The sequence below is a fragment of the Macaca nemestrina genome, chromosome 17, assembly GCF_043159975.1.
Source record: "Macaca nemestrina isolate mMacNem1 chromosome 17, mMacNem.hap1, whole genome shotgun sequence".
Taxonomy (NCBI): domain Eukaryota; kingdom Metazoa; phylum Chordata; class Mammalia; order Primates; family Cercopithecidae; genus Macaca; species Macaca nemestrina.
In genome coordinates this window covers 50,690,189-50,715,813 of record NC_092141.1, presented here as the reverse complement: position 1 = coordinate 50,715,813, position 25,625 = coordinate 50,690,189, and the positions used below count along the sequence as shown (strand labels likewise).

The following is a 25,625-nucleotide window of genomic DNA, read 5'->3' as shown; positions in this document are numbered from 1 at the left end:
AACAAATTCAAACACAGAAAAGCCATCAACCACAATACACTTCTATAGCATTCAAGGAGCTCCCCTCTTTCAACCTGGAAAGAAATCCAAATTTGAAGAACTTCCTTTGTATGTCTAACAAAATATTTAGTCCAATTAGGTGGTGTTATTTATTGAAAACAACACAGTAACAAAATAATTTTAAAGGCCTTTAAAAGGTTCATGTCTAATGTCTATTTTTGTAAATGATTTAACACCTAAGCATTTTGTTATCTTTCTAACCATATATTTTTATTGAAAGTAATTTCATTTTATTGAAAATAGAGGAATATATTGAAATTCCAAATTAAGTATTTCAATCATTTCAACAGTAACCACTATTTGGAGGGTGGAGTGTTTTAAAAGAGTAAAATAAGTACGAAATATTCTCCAAGTGTTCCACCATTAAACAATGCATCCAGTAGAAATGTATACAAAAATGTTTTAATCATTTAGGCAACTAGTTAGGAATGCAGATCATTGAGCCAGACTGCCTGGTTTTGGAGCCCAGCTCCACCAGCCTGGCTTTACAGCCCAGTGTAAATTTGAGCAAGGTTAATCTCTGTATGCCTCAGTTTCTGCATCCTATTAAAATAGAGATAACAACAGAATAATGGGACCTACCAAATATGGTTGTTATGAGCAATAAATGAGCTAATATCCATAAAGAACTTAGAAGAGTACTAGTACACAGTAAGCAATCAATAAGTGTTAGCTGCTATTATTTTAACAGAAGAAACACATTTTCAAAACTTTCCCTTTATAGTCAGGACACTGTGAAAAGCCTGAACTCTTGGTATTAGCAAAGTTACTTACAGATGCAGTCTTAATAATAGGTTGAGTCTGCTTTTTTGTAGAGACTCTCCAGTATAAGTGAGAATCAGTTATTAATAGCACAACTGTGGATTAAACGGAGGATGACGTATGTTGAGCACCTACCCTGTTTCAGGCACAGTAGTAAATGCTTTACATATATTGCCTTTACAAAACAAGTAAACTAAAGCTCAGTGATATTAAGTAATTTGCCAAAAGTCACAAAGCGGGAAGTGACAGAGTCAGTAATTAAACTCCAAAGCACATGCTCTTTAATATACCACAATACAGCCAGGCATGGTGGCTCACTCCTGTAGTCCCGGCACTTTGGGAGGCTGAGGCAGGCGAATCCCTTCCGCCCGGGAGTTTGAGACCAGCCTGGGCAACATGGTGAAACCCCATGTCTACAAAAAATACAAAAATCAGCCAGGCATGGCGGCAAATGTCTGTAGTCCCAGCTACTCGGGAGGCTGAGGGGGGAGGATCATTTGAGCCCAGGCGGCACAGGCTGCAGTGAGCTGTGATTGTGCCCCTCACTCCAGCCTGGGTGACAGAGTAAGACCCTATGTCCAAAAAAAAAATTGTATATATCTCACAATAATTCCCTAAGCTAAACCCTCTTCCTGAAATGTAACATTTGTAGTTTTACTAGAATTCTACTTGCCGAATATCTTTAAAGGTGTCTTTATCAATAAAGTGGCAACTCTCCCTTTTTATGTCCACATTTTTCATATTTTGAGTGTGCTAATAAAATTACTAATCTCATTATTTAATCTTTAAAGGTAAATTGACCTAAGGATTATAAAAAAATTAACTGAAATGCTTCCCTATTTCTCTATGAATATTGATTTTTAAAACATCAGAAGTTCATGAAGATACAGTAGAAATAAATATTTTCTCTTTGTATCATGAGCAATTTAACCACTAAATTTTGCACACAGAAAGAAAACTTGAAATAATGGGCAAAATTATAGTTCAGACATAAATATAAAGGTTATTTTTTGGATGACATATTTTTTAACAATTTTGGTGACTTTAAAAAGCCATATATTACTAAGATTGCCTCATAAAATTCAAGTTGTTATCATTTCCAATATAGGTTAGCAGAACAGGTTCTTAGACTTGATCCTTTGAAGGTTATTCAAATATATATATTAAATGTTTTAGATTTGAATTAGATTTCCCAAAGTGTCTGACAGCACAAATATCCTAGGAAATCAACTGAATCCAAATAGCTAAACACCAAGCAAGATCTGCAGAGCTTGCCAAAACTGCGGAAGGGAAAAAAAAAATTCTTTTTCCCCTAGAGTTACAGCAGCTAAGGAAAATCTAGCCACCTAGCGGTAGAGAAAGACTTGGGAGCTGCAGGTCCATTCCATCAGGGTACCAAAAAGCAGTGTTTTGTTACAAATAAATCAATAAAAGGTGTTAGTTTTATTGTTTGGAAGTTTCTGACTCCATTGGTTACACATTTTGAATAGGTATAAAAATGTACTTTAAAATAAATTTCTCAGAGAAATAAACTACAATATATAACAGAGAATATGTTAATATATTTTTGATAGCTTGATAGCTGAGTTGGTTTCTCAGGAAACAGCAAAAAAGTAAATGTTCTTTAAAGTATCCAGTAACAAATGGAAAGCAAAACAGTACCTGTATGAAGAAAATGAGGACTTCAATAGATTACACTCCAAAAAGATTCCTCAATGGCTATTCCTTACCACTGTAGTCCTATTTTGTATAGTCAACAAAATAGAACAAAGGTATTAGTAAGTTTACTGAATATGAAAACTTAGGCATAGAAATTTGACTATGTGCCTAGTATATGAAAAAATAATCTACTGTGCATTATGAAAGCACTGACATTTATAAAACTTAGTTTATCACTATGTCTTAAGATACATTCATCTGCATAAAGAACTTTCAGTGTCTTCCTGAAGGCAGTGTTCAGTTGAGGCATTAAATTCCGTGTAGAAAGAAAAACTGAAAATAATTAAAAGAATTCCATTTCAGATATAAATATAGGCATTAATGACATTTTCAAAAAATTTCTAAGTAATAAAAATGTTAAGTCAGAGTTACTAAAAATTATTGCTCCTGCTATAGGTGAGGCAAACAAGTTAATGTACTTTATCCTACGGAAGTGATTCAAATATAGAATCAAAATATTTCGAATTTGAATCTACTCCAGAATAGTATAATGTCAACAGTGAGAAAATACCCCATAATATAAATGCTCAAAAGAAAAAAAACATCATAATAGTATATTTAATTTCAAGATAAGTTCCTACAGCAACTAGAACCCCAGTATCTCCTCATTTATGGTGAGGTAAAGAAAAGGTCTTCTGAGTTTATACCTCAAAGTGAAAGCAGGCATTTGAAAAGATATCTGTACACCCATGTTCACCATAGCAGAATTTACAACAGCCAAAAGATAGAAGCAACTCAGTATCCATCAACAGATGAGTGGATGAACAAAATGTGTTATATATATACAATGGAATATCATCCAGCCTTTAAAAGGAAGAAAATTCTGACACATACTATAATATAGATGAATCTTAAAGACATTAAGTGAAATAAGCCAGTCACAAAAGGATAAATATTATACGATTCCTCATGTAAGGTTCCTAGAATAGTCAAATTCATATATACAAAAAATAAATTAGAGATTACCAGGGGTTGGGAGAAACTATTGATTAATGGGTACCGAGTTTCATTTGGGTGATAAAAAGTTTAGGAAACGATGGTGAGGGTTGCACGATATTGTGAATGTAAGTAGTGTCAATGAATTGTATATTTAAAAATGGTTAAGATGGTAAATTTGGCCGGGCGCAGTAGCTCACATCTGTAATCCCAGCACGTTGGGAGGCCAAGGCGGGCAGATCACAAGGTCAGGAGTTTGAGACCAGCCTGACCAAGATGGTGAAACCCTGCCTCTACTCAAAATACAAAAATTAGCTGGGCGTGGTAGCACACGCCTGTAATCCCAGCTACTCAGGAGGCTGGGGCAGGAGAATCGCTTGAACCTGGGAAGCAGAGGTTGCAGTGAGCCAAGATCGCACCACTGCACTCCAGTCTGGGTGACAGAGTGAGACTCCATCTCAAAAAAAAAAGATGTTAAATTTATATATTAAATATATGATTCCACTTATATTAGATATTTAGAACGGTCAAATTCACAGAGACAGAAAACAGAACAGTGGTTGCTAGGGACAACCTCTCCACCTCAGGGACAGGTTGGCATTCTCTAATGGGCAGTTAGTGGTTAACAGGTACAGAGTTTCAGTTGGGGAAGATGAAAAAGTTCTGGAGATAGACAGTGGTGATGGTGAATGTACTTAATGCCTCAAAACAGTACCCTGAAAAATAGTTAAAGTGGTTAAGTTTTATGTTACGTATATTGTTTCACAATTTTTTAAAAAGGTAAATATGATTGTATTTTTGCTTAGTTTCTTCTGGCAGAGGACAGAGAGAGATTCCTGGTGCTAAGTGCCTCTTTCCCATAAGCACAAAATGAAGTACTTTCAGAGGAGCAATACAGACTGCCTGAGAACAAGAGTAACAGCACCAAAAACCTCTTATAATTCTATATTCTATATTTATGTACATTAATGTAGGATTAGAAGCCTAAAGATCACACCTATAGAATTTAAAGGTACTTTAAAACAACAATCAGTAACTCTTTTTGCCCAACGGCCAATTCAGAAAAATCTTAAATGATAGGAGATACACACACACACACACACACACACATATGTACACACACACATATATATATTTTTTAACCTAGAACTGCATGCCAAGATGAATATTTTCTTTTTTTTTTCCTTTTCTTTCTTTTCTTTTCTTTTTCTTTTTCTTTTTTTTTTTTTTTTTTGAGACACAATCTTGCTCTGTTGCCCAGATTGGTCTCAAACTCCAGGCTTCAAGCAATCCTCTTGCCTCTCGGCCTCTGAAGGTGCAGGGTTTGCAGGCATGAGCCACCACACCTGGCCAGATATATATGTTCTAATAAAAATTAAAAATATCACGCGTATCTTGGGGGAAAGCTTATATTCTTATAAATTCTCTTATTTAGCCTTTAAAGTGTTAATGTCTAGGCTTATTTACTTTTTTGAGACAGGGTCTTGATCCGTTGCCCAGGCTGGAGTACAGTGGCGCAATCTCGGCTCACTGCAGCCTCAGCCTCCCAGGTTCAAGTGATTGTCCTGCCTCAGCCTCCCAAGTAGCTGGGACTACACGTGTGCGCCACCATGCCTGGCTAATATTTTTTGTATTTTTAGTAGAGATGGGGTTTTACCACGTTGGCCAGGCTGGTCTCAAAATCCTGACCTCCAGTGATCCTGTCTGCCTCGGCCTCCCAAAGTGCTGGAAGTACAGGCTTGAGCCACCGTGCCCAGCCTTCTAGGACCATTTAAAAGACAGCTGTTGGACAGGTACAGTAGCTCAGGCCTGTAATCCCAGCAACTCAGGAGGCTAAGCAGTGGGATCACTTGAGGCCAAGAGCTTGAGACCAGTCTGGGCAACAAAGCAAGACCTTAGCTGTACCAAAAAAATAAAATAAAATAATGTGTTTTAATTAGCTGGGTGTGGTGGTGTGTGCCTGTAGTCCTAGCTACTTGGGAAGCTGAAGTGGGAGGATAGCTTGAGCCCAGGAGTTCAGGCTGCAGTGAGCTATGATCATGCTACTGCAATCCAGTCTGGTGAGAAAGTGAGACCTTGTCTCTTAAAAAATAATAAAAATAAAATTAAGCACAGCTTTTAAAACACTTGATCCTTTACATGTAAATAGTGTTTAAATTTTACAAAGTCAATTCACATATATTATTTAATTCCTCACTCAAACTATTATGGCCACTTTATAGAAAGGGAAATTGAGGCCACATAACATGATATAATCCACTGAAGTTCATATCCAATGATTAACCGCAAAGCTGGGACTAGAACTAGTTCATTCCACTCATTATGTACTTAGGGCCCATTACAGCAAGAACTATGGTAGGTGTAGGGGGATACAGAAATGAGTTAGAAGCAGCCCCACCCCACAGAGCCCCCAGACTGAACCTCCCACTCTAGCAATTGAAGTACATTCTCTCTACTTGGACAGGGTGAGTCAATAACCCAGAGCAATCACAATACCACCAGCAGCATACAAAGGTAGATTCCCCTACCAATTGCTGTTGTCTACCCTAGAACTAACTCTGAGGAAGAGATATACCAGACAAAAATTGTCTCAGAAGAAAAACAAAGCTAAAAAACAAAAGACTCTCTTCATGAGAGGCAGGCAGACAGGCAGGCAGGCAGGCGAGCACAGTGGCCAAAAGAACAGACTCTTGAGTCAGATTGTCTGGATTTGTTTCCAAGCCCACAGCTTCCTAGCTGTGCCTCAGTTTCCTCATCTATAAAGTGAGGCTAATTACACTATTTTATAAGAGTATTTTAAGGATTAAATGAGTGAATATTTAAAGAGTACTAAGAACAGTGCCTGGTCATAGTGATTACTACATAAATACGTGTTAAATAAAAAAAGAGATGAAGGGCAGCTACAAATTTACTACTCATTGCCTTGAGTTTAAAACTTTGAAAAAAAGGCAAAGTTGATTTTGAGTCTATTCAGTGTTAAAGAAAAACAATTCTCAATATAGGATTCTATATATAAAGATGATGTATGTTCAAATATATAGTGGAGAACAAGTAAAATTAAAAGGTTTAAAATGAAGATTTTCATAAAAGAGGAAAATTAAATCACAGTTGTAGACCAAAAATAACATCAGAGGAAAAACTGAATTCTAGATAAGGCAAGAATAAAAAGAGTCACCTAATGCTAGATCTACAAAATTTTGCCTTTGAAGAAGTGGTAAGAATGGAAAACTGACACTTAAAGGGAGGAACAACAAACATAAAAAGTAACTCCAGTCTGCTTCTAATGTGAGAAAGAAAAAAAATGATTCCAATGAGTCATTTTAGGAGTTAGTCTGATGGCAACTTTTTAGTTGCAGTGTTTGACTTTACTAGAGAAATTAATAATTTATGAAATGTTATAAAATTCAACATTTACTGGTTATACTATCTGAAGACCAGATCCAAGTTTATTTTTATAACTTTTTTTTTTTTTTTTTTTGAGACAAGGTCTTGCTCTGTTGGCCAGGCTGGAGTGCAAAGGCACAATCACGGCTCACTGCAGCCTCAATATCCTGAACTCAAGCAATCTTCCCACCTCAACCCCCAAGTAGCTGGGACTATAGGTGTTGCTACCACACCCAGCTAATTTTTCTATTTTTAGTAGAGACTGGGTTTCACCATGTTGGCCAGGCTGTTCTGGAACTCCTGGCCTTAAGTGATCCACCTGCCTCATGAGAATGATACTCTATTTAATTTCGGTAAAGTCATTTGTAATACTCTTAATAAATAAGTACTCACTAAATATTGGTTAAATTGTTCACTACTTTTTATTTCCTTCGCCCATAAGTTGGAGGAATTAAGCACTTGTAGGGTATTTTTATGGCACTTTCTTTTCCATTGCAAGTTTTTCATATTTAATAATACAACTTTTCATTTATAAAGTGCTTCACAATGTTCAAAGCAGTTTTGCCTACATTATGTACTAGAAGTCATCATGAAATTTCTTATTCTCATAATCTCAGAAACTTTACAGTCATTTCAATTATCCCTATTAAAGAAGACAAAACAAAAATTCAGCTAACATAAAGTTATCTATATACTGTATACTATAAAAATATCAGTGACACTTACTTGTTCTTTTTTTAATGCCTCCTTCCTAATTCTTACCTTAAACACTTGGAGACAACTCCCAATTTATAATTTACATCAAGCTAAAATAAAATATTTTAAAAACACCATGTCCAAAATTATAATAATTTAACAAATAACAGTTCTATAATGAATATTAACTATAATATTTGTAGCGGTGTTAGTGAATAATATATGAGTACTTCTCATAAAATTTAGAGCTAGTAGTTTCCATGAGGATTGCTTGAAACTTGGAATACATTTTCCAGGCTGGAATGCAGTGGCACAATCATGGCTCACTGCAGCCTCAAACTCCTAGGCTCAAGCAATCCTCCACCTCAGCCTCCCAAGTTGCTGGGATTACACGTGTTAGCCACCATACCCGGCCATCTTGTTTTCAAAGATTGTACAGATATTTTGGTTCTTCAAAGAAGTAGCTGGGCAAATATGGGGGGAAAAATTAGGCCTTAACCATTTTCTATGTAACATGGTAAAAAAAATTTTTTTTAATTTCTAATAGGCAAAATGATTAAAAGTGCAAAATCATCCTTACTTCATGTAATTCCCTCCTTTTTTTTTCAACTCCATTCACCAAAAGAGTAACAGCTCTGAAAATCTATAAAACCCAATCTAGATGATTTTAATATCATTAAAGCATTTTGGGAAAATAATCCCTTTCACTGCTATATTTAGGTGCAATGAGCCAATGATACAAGTATACAGTTGGATATTAATACAGCTAGAAAATAGTGAGTACTACTACAAACAGTCACCAGATTTATAACTTTGTTTTGTGTGTACACATTTAGTTTTATTGTAACAAAGCAACTTGTCCACTTTTAACCTTTAAAAACTGAGCCTCATCTTTCCAGTGAAACAAAAAGAAAATTTAAAAATAAACAGGAAAAAAATTACAATAGAGGATGTCAATTTCAAATAAGATCCTACAGGCTTTGCTGATTCTCCCATTGAGTGGCAGGGCTCAAGTCATCATTAGGAGAGAATTTATTTTAAAAAGTGTCATCTTAAACTGCAAAGGATGTCTGTCAAATATGACAAACATGCAAAAGGAGAAGCCATGTTGTCAAAATGCCCACTTAACCCACCCGAACATCTCAAACCCACCCTGTGCTGACCTTCTGTAAACCCATTTTTTTAAGGTTTTGTTTTCTGTTTTTGTTTTTTTTAAACAAGAGAAAGTAGACAGATACATGTTGGTAAATGTCCATATTCACACAGAGACACAGTGTACTCTCTGAGCTGAATATACAGAGAAAGGAGGAAAAAAGCTAGAATTCTGGGCACTGCCACACAGGGGCCTCACACCTTCCAGCTTCCAGCAGAGACAAGGGAGCAGGTTTTTCTTTTTTTCGACAGAGCTCAGCGGTGTTGATTCCATACAGTTTTTGTTCAGACAGGAAGGGATAAAAATGAACAGAAAGGGGTAGAGACTCTTTTCCCACTGTATTCTGCTCTAGGTATTTCCCCCAAATAAGGTGAGAACCATGATACAGAGAAAAGAGATCTCAAGAACAGGGCGACTGAGCACAAGAGGAAAACAAACAAACAACAAACAAAAAACAAAACAAACCCTGCAACTTGCTCCCAGGGACTGGAGAAAATTTTTAAAAAGGAAGGTCGGAATCCATCAGTGTTCTATTAGTCATCTTCTCCTTCATCCTTCTCTCCTTCCTCCCCTTCATTATCATCTTCATCTTCTTCATTTTCCTCTTCATCCCCTTCTAATCAGTATCTTCTAATCCGTCCTCCTCTTCATCATCATCATCTTCTTCTCCTTCTTCATCATCCACATCGGGAACCAAGTAGTACTGTAATGGGTTTGGCCAAATATCATCTTTGATGACCTCTCCTAACTCATCAGCACCTGCATCAGAATGGTCAGTAAACCAGGTAAAGAAGCTCCCTGGTTCCTCATGCTGCTGCTTCCTGCCGGCTTTATTCTGCGTTTGACTTGAAGGCTTTGTCAAATCCTTTCCAGATTTCCATTTGATTGCAGTGGACTTTAAAGATGGATCACCACTCTCATTCAGATGAAATTCTTTGGACAGAACTTTATTTTCAAAGTAAGGATTTTGATCAAAATAAAAATCTATTCTGTAATCTGATTAAATATATTCAAATTCTGTCACTTCAACTCTGCTCAAATAATGCAGTGCCACTTCTTCCTCCTCCCCAAGCAGTGCAGACACCTGTGGATGGTTGATAAATGTTGTTATCCAAAAATGTGGGATTTTGGTGATCAATTCTGATCTCTTCTGAAAAAAATGGTTAGCGGAGTTTGTTACATTTCTGTTCTGCTTTCAAAATCTCCTCACTGGCTTGTTCATTAAGTCTGTTTGTTTCATTTTGGATTTCATCAATGTGTTCAATTGCTTCCTGCTGTTTTCCTGAGGTCTCGTCAGCCCTGTAGTGGCTGGAGTTGAGCTCCTTTTTACTGACTTTGGCAGCGGATGCCGATCTGGCGCGGTTGGAAGGTGGGGGCGGGGGAAGGGAAGGCGAAGGGGACTGGCAGGCGGCTTCCCAGTCACGGCACACGCGCGGGCGCTCGCTGGGTCCAGCCGCCTCCTCCCAGCGCTGCCCTAGCGGCCTGACTACAAGGTACCGGCTAGGGCTGCATGCGGGACCCGGTCCGGGCTCCTGCTCGCGGAGGGGATGCGGCGGCAGCGGCGCGGCAGCGGCTCACCTCCCTCGCCCAGATTTATAATTTTTTTTTTTTTTTTTTAAACGGAGTCCCGCTCTGTCGCCCAGGCTGGAGTGCAATGGCGCCATCTTGGCTCACCACAACCTCCGCCTCCCGGGTTCGAGTGATTCTCCTGCCTCATCCTCCCGAGTAGCTGGGATTACAGGCACCCGCCACCATGCCTGGCTAATTTTTGTAATTTTTTTGGTAGAGACGGGGTTTCACTATGTTGGCCAGCCTGGTCTCGAACTCCTGACCTCGTGAACCACCCGCCTCGGCCTCCCAAAGCGCTAGGATTACAGGTGTAAGCCACCACGCCAGGCCCAGATTTATAATTTTTAAATGGCAACAAATTACACCATTCCCTTTTCTTTTTTTTGAGACGGAGTCTCGCTCTGTTCCCCAGGCTAGAGTGCAGTGGCGCGATCTCGGCTCACTGCAAGCTCCGCCTCCCAGGTTCACGCCATTCTCCTGCCTCAGCCTCCCGAGTAGCTGGGACTACAGGCGCTGCCACCACGCCCGGCTCATTTTTTTGTATTTTTAGTAGAGACGGGGTTTCACCTTGTTAGCCAGGACGGTCTCGATCTCCCGACCTCGTGATCCGCCCACCTCAGCCTCCCAAAGTGCTGGGATTACAGGCGTAAGCCACCGCGCGGGGCCACTCCATTCCCTTTTCTAATTTACATTTCTTCTACTTTAAGTAAATATGTTTTTTTAAAAATATTTAAAATGAAAAAATATTTTAGCTTTCCCTTTAGTGCCACCTGGGAGAAATGGTCTAACAAAAGACTTCCAGAAATTGCTTCCAGGTTTACATAACTGAAAAAATTAAAGATCGTAGATTATTAATTCACAGGGTAAGGAATGCCCCCTTTCTTCTCTTTCTGGTCTTTTCTGGAATGCCCCCTTTCTTCTCTTTCTGGTCTTTTCTCAAAGCTTTGACGCTTGTCTTATTTCTATTGCCTCATTTCATCATTGTGTAAAAAGCATACCACATGATGAAATACATCATCATGTGTTTTTGCTATCGTGTTTTTGCAAAATTGAAAATACATTTGAGGCCAGGCGCAGTGACTCACACCTTTAATTCCAGCACTTTGGGAGGCCGAGGTGGGTGGATCACGAGGTCAGGAGTTCAAGACCAGCCTGGCCAACATGGTGAAACCCTGTCTCTACTAAAAAAAAAAATTTAGCCAGGCGTGGTGGCAGGCACCTGTAGTCCCAGCTAGGTGGGAGGCTGAGGCAGGAGAATCACTTGAACCCAGGAGGTGGAAGTTGCAGTGAGCCGAAATTGCACTACTGCATTCCAGCCTGACAACAGAGTGAGACTCTGTCTCAAGAAAAAAAAAAAAAAAAAAAGAAGAAAATACATTTGAGTGAAATGGTAAGATTATATTGCAAAACGTTTTCTATTAAAAAAGAAAAAAAATGGCCAGGCAGGGTGGCTCACTCCCGTAATCCCAGCAATTTGGGAGGTCAAGGCGGGTGGATCACCTGAGGTCAGGAGTTCAAGACCAGCCCTTCCAACATGGCAAGATCTCGTTTCTACTAAAAATACAAAAAATTAGCTGGGTGTGGTGGTGGCACACACCTGTAATCCCAGCTACTCAGGAGGCTGAGGCAGGAGAATTGCTTGAACCCGGGAGGTGGAGGTTGCAGTGAGGCAAGATTGTGCCATTGCACTCCAGCCTGGGCAACAAGAGTGAAACTCCATCTCAAAAAAAAAAAAAAAAAAAAAGAAAAACCACAACTTTTTTTTTTTTTTCCCCAAGAAGCAAAACAGATGATAACTATCATAAGCATTCCCAATTAGTGGCTTGGGATCTACCAGCATGTTCTCAATGCCCTTGGTTGAGTTCCAGGTCAGTTGTCATTGTCAGGTTTCTCCTTCTCTCTGCTACTCCCCAGTTCTTAGCTGCCTAGGAATAACACTGTGGAGATCCCACTGTTCACCAGGTTTTTACTAAAGAATTTAATGTTCAGAGAGTATGTTTTTTTTAATTAAATATCATTACTGAGATAAATCATTTCATTATGAGGTAATCTCACCTTAAGATTAAACCATATTAAATATATAATAGACATATTTTAAAAGAACTGCGGCACCAAGGACAGAGTTAAAATAAGGTTCTGGGGTACTAAGGTTTTTTGTTTTTTGTTTTTTTGTTTTTAAGACAGTCTCACTCTGTCGTCCAGGGTGGAATGCTGTGGAGTGATCTCCGCTCACTGCAACTTCTGCCTCCCAGGTTCAAGCAATTTTCTTGCCTCAGCCTTCTGAATAGCTGGGATTACAGGCGACTGCCACCGTGCCTGGCTAATTTTTGTATTTTTAGTAGAGCTGGGGTTTCACCATGTTGGCTAGTCTGGTCTCGAACTCGACCTGAAATGATCCACCCACCTCACATTCCCAAAGTGCTGGGATTACAGGCATGGGCCACCACATCCGCCCTTGGGGTACTAAGTCTTAATTTCATAACTAGGACACATTTTGAATACACAAGTTTCACTAACAATACACACCTTTATACACCCAACGAAATTTTCACAACCCTTAAAAGCACAATGAAATTTTATATATTGTTTAAAAATATCTCCTGCTAAGAAATCTTTGCCATTTCTTAGATGCACATTCCTACTGTTTGTGTTAAAGCACAGAGACAATAAAATGCATTTAAAATACATATATGCTCATTATAAACAACCTTAAATAGAAGGCCATGAACCTGAATTTGTCATACCTGTTGGATAGTAGGCTTGCGAGTACTGTGCTGAGGGTGTGTAGTTAGTGTATTTTTGGGAGGAGCTGACCATTGTTTGAGGACCTTGTTGAACATGGACAGATGTGGTGCTGGGCTGCAGCGTATAGGTAACCTCAGCTGGAAACCTCTGGAGTACAGGAAATGGAACCCCTTTATCTGAAAATGTGGGAGATGTCTCCACTTGTCCAGGGTGCATTCCAAGGGAGTTCTGCCATATCCTGTGAGGAACTGGGGTCCGATCTAAACCTTTCAGAGGGAAAGTACTGTGGTCATGGGACGGAGTTGATACGTAGGAGTAAGGAGACAAACTATCTCGCCGAAATGACCGGTGAAATTGTCCTACAGCCACTGGTCCTGCATAAAAGAGGAAGAGCACATTTACTAATTTTGCATTACACCACCAGACATAGTAAACCAAAGGTCATAAAATATACTACTCTTCACCTATCAGCCATTTTTAACACAACAGAAGTTTAGTTTTGGTAAAAACAAATTCAGAATCAAGAATATGAGACATATAATGCTGAAAGAAGAATTGAATAAACCTTTGTTTTCTCAGTGTAATAGTCATAAAAGATAAAGTGCCTAAATTCTAACATTAAATCAAATGTTAAATCAAATATTCAACATTAAAAGCCTTTTATACATGATTTGGCCATCTTACCTTTCGTTTTATTTGCCTGACCCAGATTTTTCCAACGTGTAAGCTACTTCCTAAAAGTTTTCCATTCAGTCTTTCAAACAATTTTGTAACATTAATAATAGACATAAAAATAAGCTGTCCACCAAAAAATAAAAGAAATGGGTATGGAACATATAACAAGATTTTTATAAATGTAACGTTCTTTGCTATCTATCTATCTACCTACCTACCTACCAACCAACCAACCGGATCTCACTCTGTCGCCCAGGCTGCAGTGCAGTGATGTGATCTCGGCTCACTCTAGCCTCAAACTTCCAGGCTCAAGCAATCCTCCCACTTCAGCCTCCTGAGTAGCTGGAACTATAGGTGCACACCACCCAGCACTGTTTATTTTACTTTTTGTAGAGACAAGGTCTTGCCACATTCCCAGGGTGGTCTGGAACTCCTGGGCTCAAGCGATCCTCCTGCCTTGGCCTCCCAATGTGCTAGGATTACTGAAATGAGCCATTGTACCTGGCCTGTTTTTTGTACTTTAAAGGAAAACAATAAAAATCATTTTTAAGAGGCCTATTATTTGAATACATTCAATCTCCTGAAGTAGGATTTTTTTCCCCCTACTAAAGACCTCTTGATTTCAGGGCTCCAGAATTTGTGTTGTGTGTATGTGTTTATTTTTGGCATTAATGTTTTATTCTTTTTTTTTTCTTAGAAACAGATTCTTGCTTTGTTGCTCAGGCTGGAGTGCAGTGGTGTGAACATGGCTCACTGCAGCCTCGAACTCCTGGGCTCAAGCAATCCTCTCACCTCAACCTCCTGAATAGCTGGAGTTCAGAGATGCACCACCACACCTGGCTAAATTTGTTTTGTGGGCAGGAGCCTCCCTATGTTGCCCAGGCTGGTCTTGAACCCCTGGGCTCAAGCATCCTCCTGCCTTTGCCTCCCAAAGTACTGGGATTACAGGCATAAGCCACCATGTCTTGCCCTCCCTTTCAAATTTTTAAAAATGATAATCTTTGTAGAAAAGTCAAGCTTGAAAAGTTTGACTTAGTTTCCTCCTTCATTCCTTAAATCAATCAATCATTTTCCATGATTTTTCTTTCTTCAGAGTCTTTCCAGTAGTATCCTTTCCCAGATGTCAGTGGCTCTCAAACATTGGTTTACATCTGAATCACCTGAAGGGTATGTTAAAAATCCACAAATCCAGGCCCAGAGATTCTGATACTTGTCTTCTCTTCATTAGCAATGTAAAAAGGAATAAAAAATGGAGATAAGGAAGACAGAGAAAGGGCAACAGTATGTAATGAAGGACAAGAGAATATAAATGGTGCAGAACTATAAATTACGATTCTTGAACATAAACAAAGCTAGCCTAATTTATTCCTAAGGAAAGTTTTGCATTAAATCATGTGACTGATTCACAAGTTCCTTTCAATTTATTAAGCTAATCTGTAAAACAGAGGGAAAACCTATTATGTGCTACTCAAGTATTAAACTACACGTTGAAAGCTGACACTCAAATATCTGCTTTTCCAAATAATTAGATTGTAAACCCATTCAACAAGTTACAAATCTGTCATTCTATTTCTGTGGTTTAATTTCCTTTAAAGAATAAAGCAGGCCAGCCATGGTGGCTCATGCCTGTAATCCCAGCACTTTGGGAGGCTGAGGCGGGCAGATCACTTGAGTCCAGGAGTTCGAGACCAGCCTGAGCAACATGGTGAAACCCCATCTCTACAAAACATACAAAAATCAGCTGGGCATGGTGGTGTATGCCTGTAATCCCAGCTACTTGGGAAGCTGAGGCAGGCGAATTGCTTGAACCAAGGAGGTGGAGGTTGCAGTGAGATAAGATTGAGCCACTGTACTCTAGCCTGGGTGACACAGTGAGACCCTGTTTTAAAAAGAGAGAATAAAGCATTATTGAGTCCAGGAGTTCAAGGTTACAGTGAACTATGATCATGACACTACACTCCAGCCTGGGTGACAGAGTGAGATCCTGTCTCTTAAAAATAAATATTTAAACAAGTAAATAAAGCATTAATGCCAAAAAGAAAAAAATACATACATATGAACAACACAAATTCTGGAGCCCTGGAAATCAAGAGGCTTTATCTAATGCAGGGAAAAAAATCCTATTTCAGAAGATTAAATGTATTCAAATGACAGATCTCTTAAAAACTATTTTTCCTTTCTTCCTTTAAAGTACAAAAAATAGACCCTGTCTATTTTTTCTAACCCTGTCTCATCCTTCTAACCCCAGCACTTTGGGAGGCCAAGGTGGGAGGATTGCTTGATCTCAGGAATTTCAGACCAGCACAGGCAAAATGGTGAGATCCTGGCCAGGTATGGTGGCTCACGCTTGTAATACCAGCGTTTTGGGAGGCTGAGGAAGGCAGATCGCTTGAGGTTAGGAGTTCGAGACCAGCCTGACTAACATGGAGAAACCCTGTCTCTACTAAAAATACAAAAATTAGCTGGGCATGGTGGCGCACACCTTGTAGTCCCAGCTACTCGGGAGGCTAACGAAGGAGAATAGCTTGAACCTGGGAGGCGGAAGTTGCAGTGCGCCGAGATTGCGCCACTGCACTCCAGCCTGGGCAACACAGCAAGACTCCGATTCAAAAAAAAAGAAAGAAAGAAAAAAGAAAAAAAAGGTGAGATCTTGTCTTTACAAAAAATAAAAAAATCAGCCAGGTGTGGTGGCATGCCCCAATAGTCCCAGCTAGGAGACTGAGGTGGGAGGATGACTTGATCCTGGGAGGTCAAGGCTGCAGTGAGCCATGTTCATGCCACTGAACTCCAGCCTTGGTGAGAGAGGGAGACTCTGTCTTTAAAAAAAAAAAAAAAAAAAAAAAAAAGAAGAAGCATAAAACAGTTTTTATGCTGCTTGACTACCAATTTTGCAGGTACACACACTTTGAACCTACCACTGACAACCCCTCCTTTTTTTTTTTTTTTTTTTGCTCTTCACAAGAGGTGTTTCTCCATGTCCAAAACTACCCATTGCTTGATTTCTCCTGGGATGCTCACATGCCAACACTACATACTGCCTACAGAGTACAACAGCTCTGCCCTCTTTGGGGATAAACTGTTGGCGAATTTTCAGGCTGTCAATAACTTCAGCAGCTAATTAAAGAATTCTCGACCTTAAATTGTTTTATATCTGTCTACTTCTATCATGATAAACTTGGAGTGATGGCCAATTAACTATTTTAGATGCTGTTAAAATTAGAACACAGTCAAGATTAGAAGGGCATTCTTTTAAGTCTGTTTTTTAAAATAAAGAACCAAGACATGTTCAGCCCTTATTTATTCTTCTGTTAAGGGTTACCTCATAGTGGTCAATTCAGATCAACATTACATCACCTATATGTCCTCAAAATATCTTTAAGATATATTTGGCAAAGTTTTAATCCAGAATTCTGGAAATAGAGGGCAGGATGAAATTGTGTTCTTAAAAATTCTATTTCTTTTATGGAAGTGCATCTGAGTTAATCAATTCCCAGGAAAGAATCCAAAAACTTGCCTCTTGAGAGCATGGTATCCCCAGGCAAAAACAGGTTATCCATTTCTCAGACCTGTTACTTAGTTTAGAATATTTTAACCAATATCGTAAAATAAACTGTTCCTAAAAACAAAATAACAAAAGTGCACAAAGGAAAAACATGCAATCTCACGTTTCTTATCAAGTAGACTCTTGGAAGGTGAACAGTACAGTTGGTTCAGTGGCTCTAAATAAAAGAACTAGGTCCTAAAACAGAGGATTCTATTATAGGCAGAGAAGTATTCAACCCATACACAGAAATAGAACACAGAAAAAATGGAGACTAAGCGGTAGCAGTGTAGTCAGGCACACAACCAAGGCAAGATTCGAGAAGAAGAAAAATGAGATGAGGAAAAACAGAAGAGCCAAGGACTTAGAACATGGAATGAGGACAAAACAAAGTTGTATTCTTCAACAACTCTGTTCAGTTATTCAAGTTCTAGTATGCTTGAACTTATAGCAGAATTACATTCCACCTGAACCAGTAACACAATTCCCTGGTGAACCAAACCTATGGTATAGACAGTCCACACCTGACATACCTTCTGCACACACCAACAGGTAGAATGGTAAGGAAAACAAACAAACAAACAAACAAAAAACACCAAACAGGAAAGGCATCAAAACAATAACTTAGTTATACATGGATTGACATATAATCTATACTGAAACACCATGAATGTATGTTTTTCAACAAATAGTAGTCTTTAAATGCTGACCAACTGAACTATAAGTGAATAAAATCAGATTCCAGATGGCCCTGAATTTCTTTAATTAAAACGGACTCTATCCTTAAAATATAACTGGGTTTAAGATAGTTGAGGGAAAAAGATCAGAGAAAAGAGCAAGTGTTGGTTTTCATGTGTGTGCGTATGTATGTATGTTTCTTTGTTTGAAGTGGTTATCCCATTTCTCCCAAAAAACACATTTTCTAGTCTTTTCTCCTTATGCCCACCAAACATGCAACCTGAAAAAAAAAAAAATCCATGTCAGAGATTCTGCCAAATGTATGCCATGGTATTGTCTCCATTGCCTTGCCCCTTACCATTCCCTACCAAAATCAATGGCCATCACATGGAAGTGCGCTAATATTCCTTTAGGACATTCTTATGCCACTGCTGCTTTTTCAACTTATTGTTGGAACTTTAACCTAATCCATTATCTTCTAAACTCCATAGTGGACACATAACCTAGTTCCTTATCTTCTAAATTCCAAATGAACCAAGTACTGTTGTCACTCGTAACCCTGGGCGAAGGTTAAGTTGAACATAGTGTTATTTTATTTGTATATTTAAACTTTTCATTAACTCAAAAATAACCCAGATTTCTTTTTTTCTTTTGAGACGGTGTCTCGCTCTGTCGCCCAGGCTGGAGGGCAATGGCATGATCTCGGCTCACTGCAACCTCTGCCTCCCGGGTTCAAGTGATTCTCCTGCCTCAGCCTCCTGAGTAGCTGGGACTACAGGCGCCCGCCACCACACCCAGCAAATTTTTATATTTTAATAGAGACAGGGTTTCACCATGTTGGCCAGGATGGTCTCAATCTCTCGACCTCGTGATTCACCCGCCTCGGCCTCCCAAAGTGCTGTGATTACAGGCATGAGCCACCATGCCCGGCCCCATGGGATTACATTTACTTTATAGTAAATCCATGTTAACATGCTGAAAGTGTTTTTATTACTCTCCTAGTTGAAGGTAAAGAATGAATCATTATTATATCCTGTCGGTTTCTTGGTATACTGCTGCATATCATGGACTCTTTAAACAGAGAAATGGAATATCGCCACCCTCGCCTTCCTGGAAGAGGAGGAAGAGCATCAAAAATCAAGTCTACAGGCCTGGTGTGGTGGTGGCTCACGCCTGTAATCCCAGTACTTCCAGAGGCCAAGGTGGGCAGATCACTTGAGCCCAGGAGTTCCAGACCAGCCTGGGAAACAGAGTGAAACCCTGTATCCACCAAAAATACAAAAAATTAGCTGGGTGTGGTGGCCACACCTATAGTCCCAGCTACTCGGGAGGCTGAGGTGAGAGGATCCCTTGAGCCCGAGAGGTGGAGGTTGCAGTGAGCCAAGATCTTGCCACTGCACTCCAGCCTGGGGGACAGAGTGAGACCCTATCTCAAAAAAAAAAAAAAAAAAAAAATCAAGTCTATAAAATAATTTGGCCATGTGCAGTGGCTCACACCTGTAATCTCAGCACTTTGGGAGGCCGAGGCAGGCAGATCACCTGAGGTCAGGAGTTCAAAACCAGCCTGGCCAACATAGTGAAACCCCATCTTTACTAACAATACAAAAATTAGCTAGATGTGGTGGCATGCACCTGTAAAATCCCAGCTACTCTGGAGGCTGAGGCAGGAGAATCGCTTGAACCCGGGAGGCAGAGGGTTCACCTCCCGGTGAGACGAGATCTTGCCATTGCATGCCAGCCTGGGCAACAGAGTGAGACTTCATCTCAAAAAATAAAATAGGCGGGGCGCAGTGGCTCACAGGCCTGTAATTCCAGCACTTTGGGAGGCTGAGGCGGGCAGATCACCTGAGGTCAGGAGTTCAAGACCAGCCTGGCCAACGTGGTCAAACACTGTCTACTAAAAATACATAAATTAGCCAGGCATGGTGGCGCGCGCCTGTATTCCCAGCTGCTCAGGAGGCTGAGGAATGAGAATTGCTTGAACCCGAGAGGCGGAGGTTGTGGTGAGCCGAGATCACGCCATTGCACTCCAGCCTGGGTGACAAGAGCAAAACTCCGTCTCAAAAAAATAAACAAATAATAAAAAATAAACAATTCACTATCACAGAGGGTTTCTGAACTTTTACTAAATACAGATGTACACCAAAAAGTTTTTTCAATACTGAAAGATTGTAGCCAATAGAGAAAACTTCAAAGTCTGTAAATGTGAGCTTTCTAAAATTCTTTTTAAACTAAAACTTGACAGCCGTAAAGAAAACCATTTTTGCCTTATGTATGTCTAATCATAACCCTTTAAGGAAGCATCAAGCTCTAATTCGCTACAATGAAAGAAATGTGTAGCCAATTCATTCTACATAGGAACTATATCTTGTAAGCCATGATGTATCCTTGTATTTTTGATCTTAAGGTATATAAACAATGTCTACCATTCTACACATCACCCAGAACCCTAAATCTGATGATTGTCTTAACATTTCTTCTAAGATTTCTTAGATGTGCCAATAGGTGGAAGGTGGTAGCCCTCTTCAAGGACAAATTTCCACTGCAGGCACCTTTTCCAAAACTTTCCCTTGGCTGCTATTGTAATGTTCTAGGTTCTTTTTTTTTTTTTTTTTTTTTTTTTTTTGAGACGGAGTCTCGCTCTGTTGCTCAGACTGGAGTGCAGTGGCACTCTCGGCTCACTGCAACCTCTGCCTCCTGGGTTCAAGCGATTCTCCTGCCTCAGCCTCCTGAGTAGCTGGGATTACAGGCCTGTGCCACAACCACGCCCGGCTAATTTTTGTATTTTTAGTAGAGACGAGGTTTCACCCTGTTGGTCAGGCCAGTCTTGAACTCCTGACCTCGTGATCCACCCGCCTCGGCCTCCCAAAGTGCTGGGATTACAGGCGTGAGCCACCATGCCCAACCGTAATGTTTTAAGTTCTCTTGACTATGATTTTGTTCCGTCCCGCCTTAACCTGTAGGGTGACTCCACTCTGCTTCCCACCGGAGCAAAGGAGCCCCTTCTGTGTTTCTTGCAGACCCAATGTTTCAACGAAGGACTCTTTAGTCTACATGTTTGCAGTGGACAGTGTGGGTCTCAGGAAGGTAAACGGAGGCTTACAACCAGGTAACTCCTGGGGTTCAAACTGGGGACAAGTAGAAGGGAGCCTAAGAGGCGGAGGTCCCTTTTGCTGCCAGTGGGCTCAGAAGGGGCTGAATGTTTACGGACCCTCCAGGGGAGGGCCGGTGGCCACCGTGCTGATGCCGAGAATGGTGGCGGTGGCAGTGGCGGGACTTTCAGTCTCTGGGAGCACAGTGGACAATGGGTCCTGGGCGCCTTTCGGACTCCCCCAGCGTGAGGACGTGCGAAAACGCGCCCTCGAGGGGCGGTTGCTCCCCGCCGCCCATGTGCCCGCTGTGGGCGAGGGCGCGGGCAGCTCACACTCACCGTGAGGCTCCGGCCGGGGCCCCGCGGGTGGCGGCGGCTCCTGGTGCTGCAACGGGGCGGCGGCGGCGGCCGAGGCAGCGGCGGCGGAGGCGGAGGCCGAGGTGATGAGCAGCCGCTGGAAGCGGTTAGGCGGGCGGCAGGGCACCTCCAGGCCGGCCGCCAGCTTGGCCTTGTTGGCGCTAGTCAGGCGCTTGAGGTGCACGAGCAGCTGCGGCTGGTCGCGGCGGAAGTGCGGGCTGTGGAAGTGATGGAGCGGCCCGTCCCCTGCCGGCCCGCCGCCCCCCGGCCCCGGCCCCGGCCCCGCCGCGCCCGGCCCGCCCAGCACCACCTTGCGGAAGCCGTAGAGGTTGAGCTGGCGGATGAAGCTGGTGAAGTTGGTGGTTTTGAAGAGCTCGGGCTCCGCCCCGGCCCCCGCAGCCCCGCCGCCGCCTCCCCCCGGCCCGGGCGGGCTGAGCAGCTCGGCCTCGAAGAGCGGCTGGTCGATGAGCAGCCCCTCGCCGCGGCCGTCCCAGCGGATGGAGCGGTAGCGCGGGCTGTTCACCAGGCGCCACAGCTTGGCAGGGAAGTTGTTGGGGTTGATGGGGGTGGAGAGCAGCGCCTCCTCCATCGCCCCGACGGGCCCGGGCCTCGCCCCCCGAGCCTAGCTCTCCCACCCCGTTCTCGATCCCTCCCCGGCCTTCGCCTCGCCCTGCCCGCTCCTGCCGGCGCCCGTCCGCCGCGTACCAGGGACCGTTGGCGCACGAGGCCCCGCGGTGCCTCCTAGCACGGCCAATGGGGCCTCGAGTTCCCGCCACGCGGCGTGGGCACCTCCCCCTCGGCGGCCGCGTGCCCCGGCCAGGCCCGCCAGACGCCTGCGGGACCCGGGCAGGCGACCCTTCCCCAGGCGTTCCCAGACTTGAGGCCGGGAAGGCTGCCCGCCGGGGAGTTCTAAGTCCTGCGAAGAGAGAAGCCCAGTTATCCACCGTGGAATACCAAGAGGCGTGTGTTTCGGTCCAGCCAACTAGTGGGGACTTGGAATGCAGAGAAAGTGTGCGTTAGGCAGCAGAGTCGGTCATTCTGGGGACCAAAGGGTCTGGTCTGTAATCTTTCTAAGTGGAACTGCCCACCTCTCAAACAAAAATGATGCTACTGGAGGTATAATATCTTGAGTAAACGAATCACCTTTTAGATACTAGCCTTTTGTATCTTTTTAAGATACACTCTTTTAAGCCAGTATTTTGTTCAAGACAATTTACCCAAGGTTAGACGAGAACTGAGGTCCCTGGGAAGAGGGAATCACAAGAATCTAAGTACTATCTTGTGTGCCTGCCCAACCAGCTGGTGGCATTTTAGACATTAAAGATAAGATGGGATAGAATTCTACGGAATCCATAAGAATCGATCCCTAGCCAATCAATAAATAAGAATGGAACAAGAGCTGTGCTGATTCAAAAAGAGAGGTTCATTTGAAAATGGAAATTGGCCGGGCACAGTGGCTCACGTCTGTAATCCCAACACTTTGGGAGGCCAAGCGGGGTGCACTGCTTGAACCCAGGAATTTGAGACCAGCCTGGCCAACATGGTGAAACCGCGACTCTACTAAAAATACAAAAATTAGCCAGTGTGGTAGCGTATCTGTAGTCCTAGCTACTTGGGAGGCTGAGGCAGAAGAATCGCTTGAACCCAGAAGGCGGAGGTTGCAGTGAGCCGAGATCGCACCACTGCACTCCAGCCTGGGGAACAGAGGGAGACTCCATCTCGAAATAAATAAATTGGAAATTGCTGGGAGAAAGGGGTACAATGTTCTACTCTTCTCATAGTCAAAGAATAAGTGAATATTAAGGTTTTTTAGAAATGAAAATAAAACAACCCAACAAAGCAGCACTAATATAGAGATTTTATTTAAATTGTATTGAATTTTTACAGCACATTGCATTTTTGTCACAACGCAACTGCACAGTTTGGATTTTTGGCCACATCATGTCACTTACACCCACAACAGCTCTTAAAGGAGTATTTAATGAACACATCTGAGCCAAGAGCCCAGAGTCTCTCTCCAAGGCCATGCAGTTTGTTCACTGATGGGACAGTCCCTCAAAACAGCCACACTAAGTAGACAGATACAGTCTCCCCAAATGTTACCAATCTTACTCCCCTTGAAAACAGGCAGAGTGAAGTGCAATGAAAGTCAAGTTAATTAAAAAGCCACTCACAACTGGCAGTAAATTTTAATGATTGATAAAATGCTTAAAATAATTTTATGTATCAGAAACAAGGAATAGCTTGTTACTTTTTCAATGATCTCAGGAATTTTGCAGACACAAAATATCCATTATTCAGCTCCATTTAAATGAAAAAAAAGTTCCGCTAGGCTGACCTAAATACGCCAAAACTTTTTAGGTTACATCTATGGCAAGTACAAAAGAACCACAGATGCTTCTCTGTAGGACTGAAAAGGTCAGGGAAATAATGATTCTTGTTCTAAATGCAGATCCTAGTTATTTTGGAATGAAATGCTGTTTTCTAGAAAGCAACATGAAAGTAGCAGTGAGAAAGATGACTACCATCATTTCAAAACAGGATAAGCCTAAATGTAATTTACCATTTATATGTCAACAAATTAAGGAAAATGTATAAAGTCCTAGTGGTTTCATTATAGGCCAAGGAGACTGTATCTGTCCCACCCACAGTACATGGCTATATCACTGTATCTTTTGGTTAAGTGCCACTGGTACATATTAAGATGAAAAAAAACAACAACAACAAAATAAAAGTTTTAAAAAACCAACAACGTTTGGTCCAAATGGACACATGTTCTCTCCCGATTTTGGTATCAAGGCTTTATTCTCTTCTGTTTGGGTTCCATTGTTAAGTGCACAGAAATAGACAGCAGCATTTGTACTGAAACCCTCACATACCAAACAGCATATGCTAGGAGGTAAAAACCAAACGCTAAATTCTACCCTCAAGGTGTCAAGTGTTCAGGATAAGAAGCAATGTGACCCAGAGGAGGCAGCAGCCAAGGGAAAGACAACATGGGGGAAACGGGCAATGGAACAACAACGAAAACCTTTGTTTTATTTTCATGCCAGGAGAGGATCAAGGTGTAGCTCCTGTGTTAGCACCAGGACAACTAGGAAAAGTCAGGCGCAAAGGGTAGGGCACAATCAGCAGATGTTTCACAAGGATAATTTTTACTTTTCCCTTCTCATTCTTCACAGTGCGTAACTCAAGAGCTGCCACTGTGTAACAGAGACGACTGCCTTCACAGCTCAAAATAACTCAATCAGCAGAGTTTTCCTCTGCTCCCAAAAATGGCTTGCTCCCTAGAACTGTCCCCCTAAACTGAATATTCACCAACGCTGGCTGATGAGCCAACTGAAAAATACATTGAAACCTCCACTTGCTGAACCAGTCTTCAAACCAAACTCCACAGAAAGACAGTACTAATGCAACTAGAGGGAGTGCCTCTAAAGACTGAGCCTTCATGCACAGACACAGAGCACAGAGGTACAGGATATAGTTCATCTCAAATAGGACAGGAATTCCTATCTTGTATACTATAATCTGCTTTTGTCAAGGTGGAGGAGAGATGGGTCTGGTTATCACTTGGAGTTTGGTTATACGTATGCCATTCTATTGCTGTTTGGGGCACTTTGCACCAGGTAACATCTATGCAATCATCATCTTGTGACCTCCAGGAGAAAGAGGCTGGAGTCACCAACTCAACATTAAGCTTCCAGACCCTGGGTCTGGGTTAGGACCATTACCCCAAGGTGAGGGTCTCACCAGTAGAGGACCTCCTGCCAAATTGCAATTCCTCTGCTCCAGTTTCATGATACCAAGGAGGATTTCTCAAGATGGTATCTCTGAGCTCTGTGATTTCATGAGCCACACCAACGAACCTTCCAAACTACAATTGAAGCAGATCCTCCCTTCAAACCTGCTAAAGTTGGACAGGTCGTCTCCCCGGCATTCAACTGGAAGCTGTAGCAATGGGTTTCTTCAGCTGTTGGCTCATGAGTTCCCTGGCACGAGAGACTTGAATGTGTTCGTAACAGGAGTTACAGACGAGAACTGGGTCATAGAGTTGCTGATCAGGAATGGGCAGCTTCAGGTGGCAGCATCCAGCACAAAATACATTCCCACAATTTCTGCCAAAGCACGAAGAGGGAAGAGTTCATCAGAAATGCCAATATACTAGCCAGGCAGGGTGACTCACACCAGTAATCCCTGCACTTTGCTAGGCTGAGGCAGTAGAATTGCTTGAGGCCAGGAGTTTGAGACTTGCCTGAGCA

General features: G+C 41.8%; 2 protein-coding genes and 1 pseudogene across 5 annotated transcripts in view; all 3 read right to left on the bottom strand.

Annotated features, from left to right (window-relative positions):
* LOC105476823 (heat shock transcription factor 5) overlaps positions 1–22,064 on the bottom strand; it is a 60,430-nt gene extending 38,366 nt beyond the window's left edge. Inside the window, exons 1-2 of one of the 2 annotated variants that reach the window (XM_071082867.1) lie at positions 21,349–22,064; positions 13,024–13,398 (exon numbers count right to left, since the gene is read on the bottom strand). In XM_071082867.1, coding sequence (XP_070938968.1) covers positions 13,024–13,398; positions 21,349–21,955 — 982 coding nt within the window. In that variant the 5' untranslated portion in view covers positions 21,956–22,064. The remainder of the gene's footprint in view (positions 1–13,023; positions 13,399–21,348) is intronic. The other variant, XM_011733048.3, reaches the window with a different exon arrangement.
* On the bottom strand, positions 4–10,284 carry LOC105476902 (protein SET-like; annotated as a pseudogene).
* Positions 22,065–23,210: 1,146 nt separating the features above from the next.
* The window catches only part of LOC105476824 (myotubularin related protein 4), a 28,185-nt gene continuing 25,770 nt past the window's right edge, over positions 23,211–25,625 (bottom strand). For 2 of the 3 annotated variants that reach the window (XM_011733050.2, XM_011733049.3), the window contains one exon: positions 23,211–25,481. In XM_011733050.2, coding sequence (XP_011731352.2) covers positions 25,304–25,481 — 178 coding nt within the window. In that variant the 3' untranslated portion in view covers positions 23,211–25,303. The remainder of the gene's footprint in view (positions 25,482–25,625) is intronic. The other variant, XM_011733051.3, reaches the window with a different exon arrangement.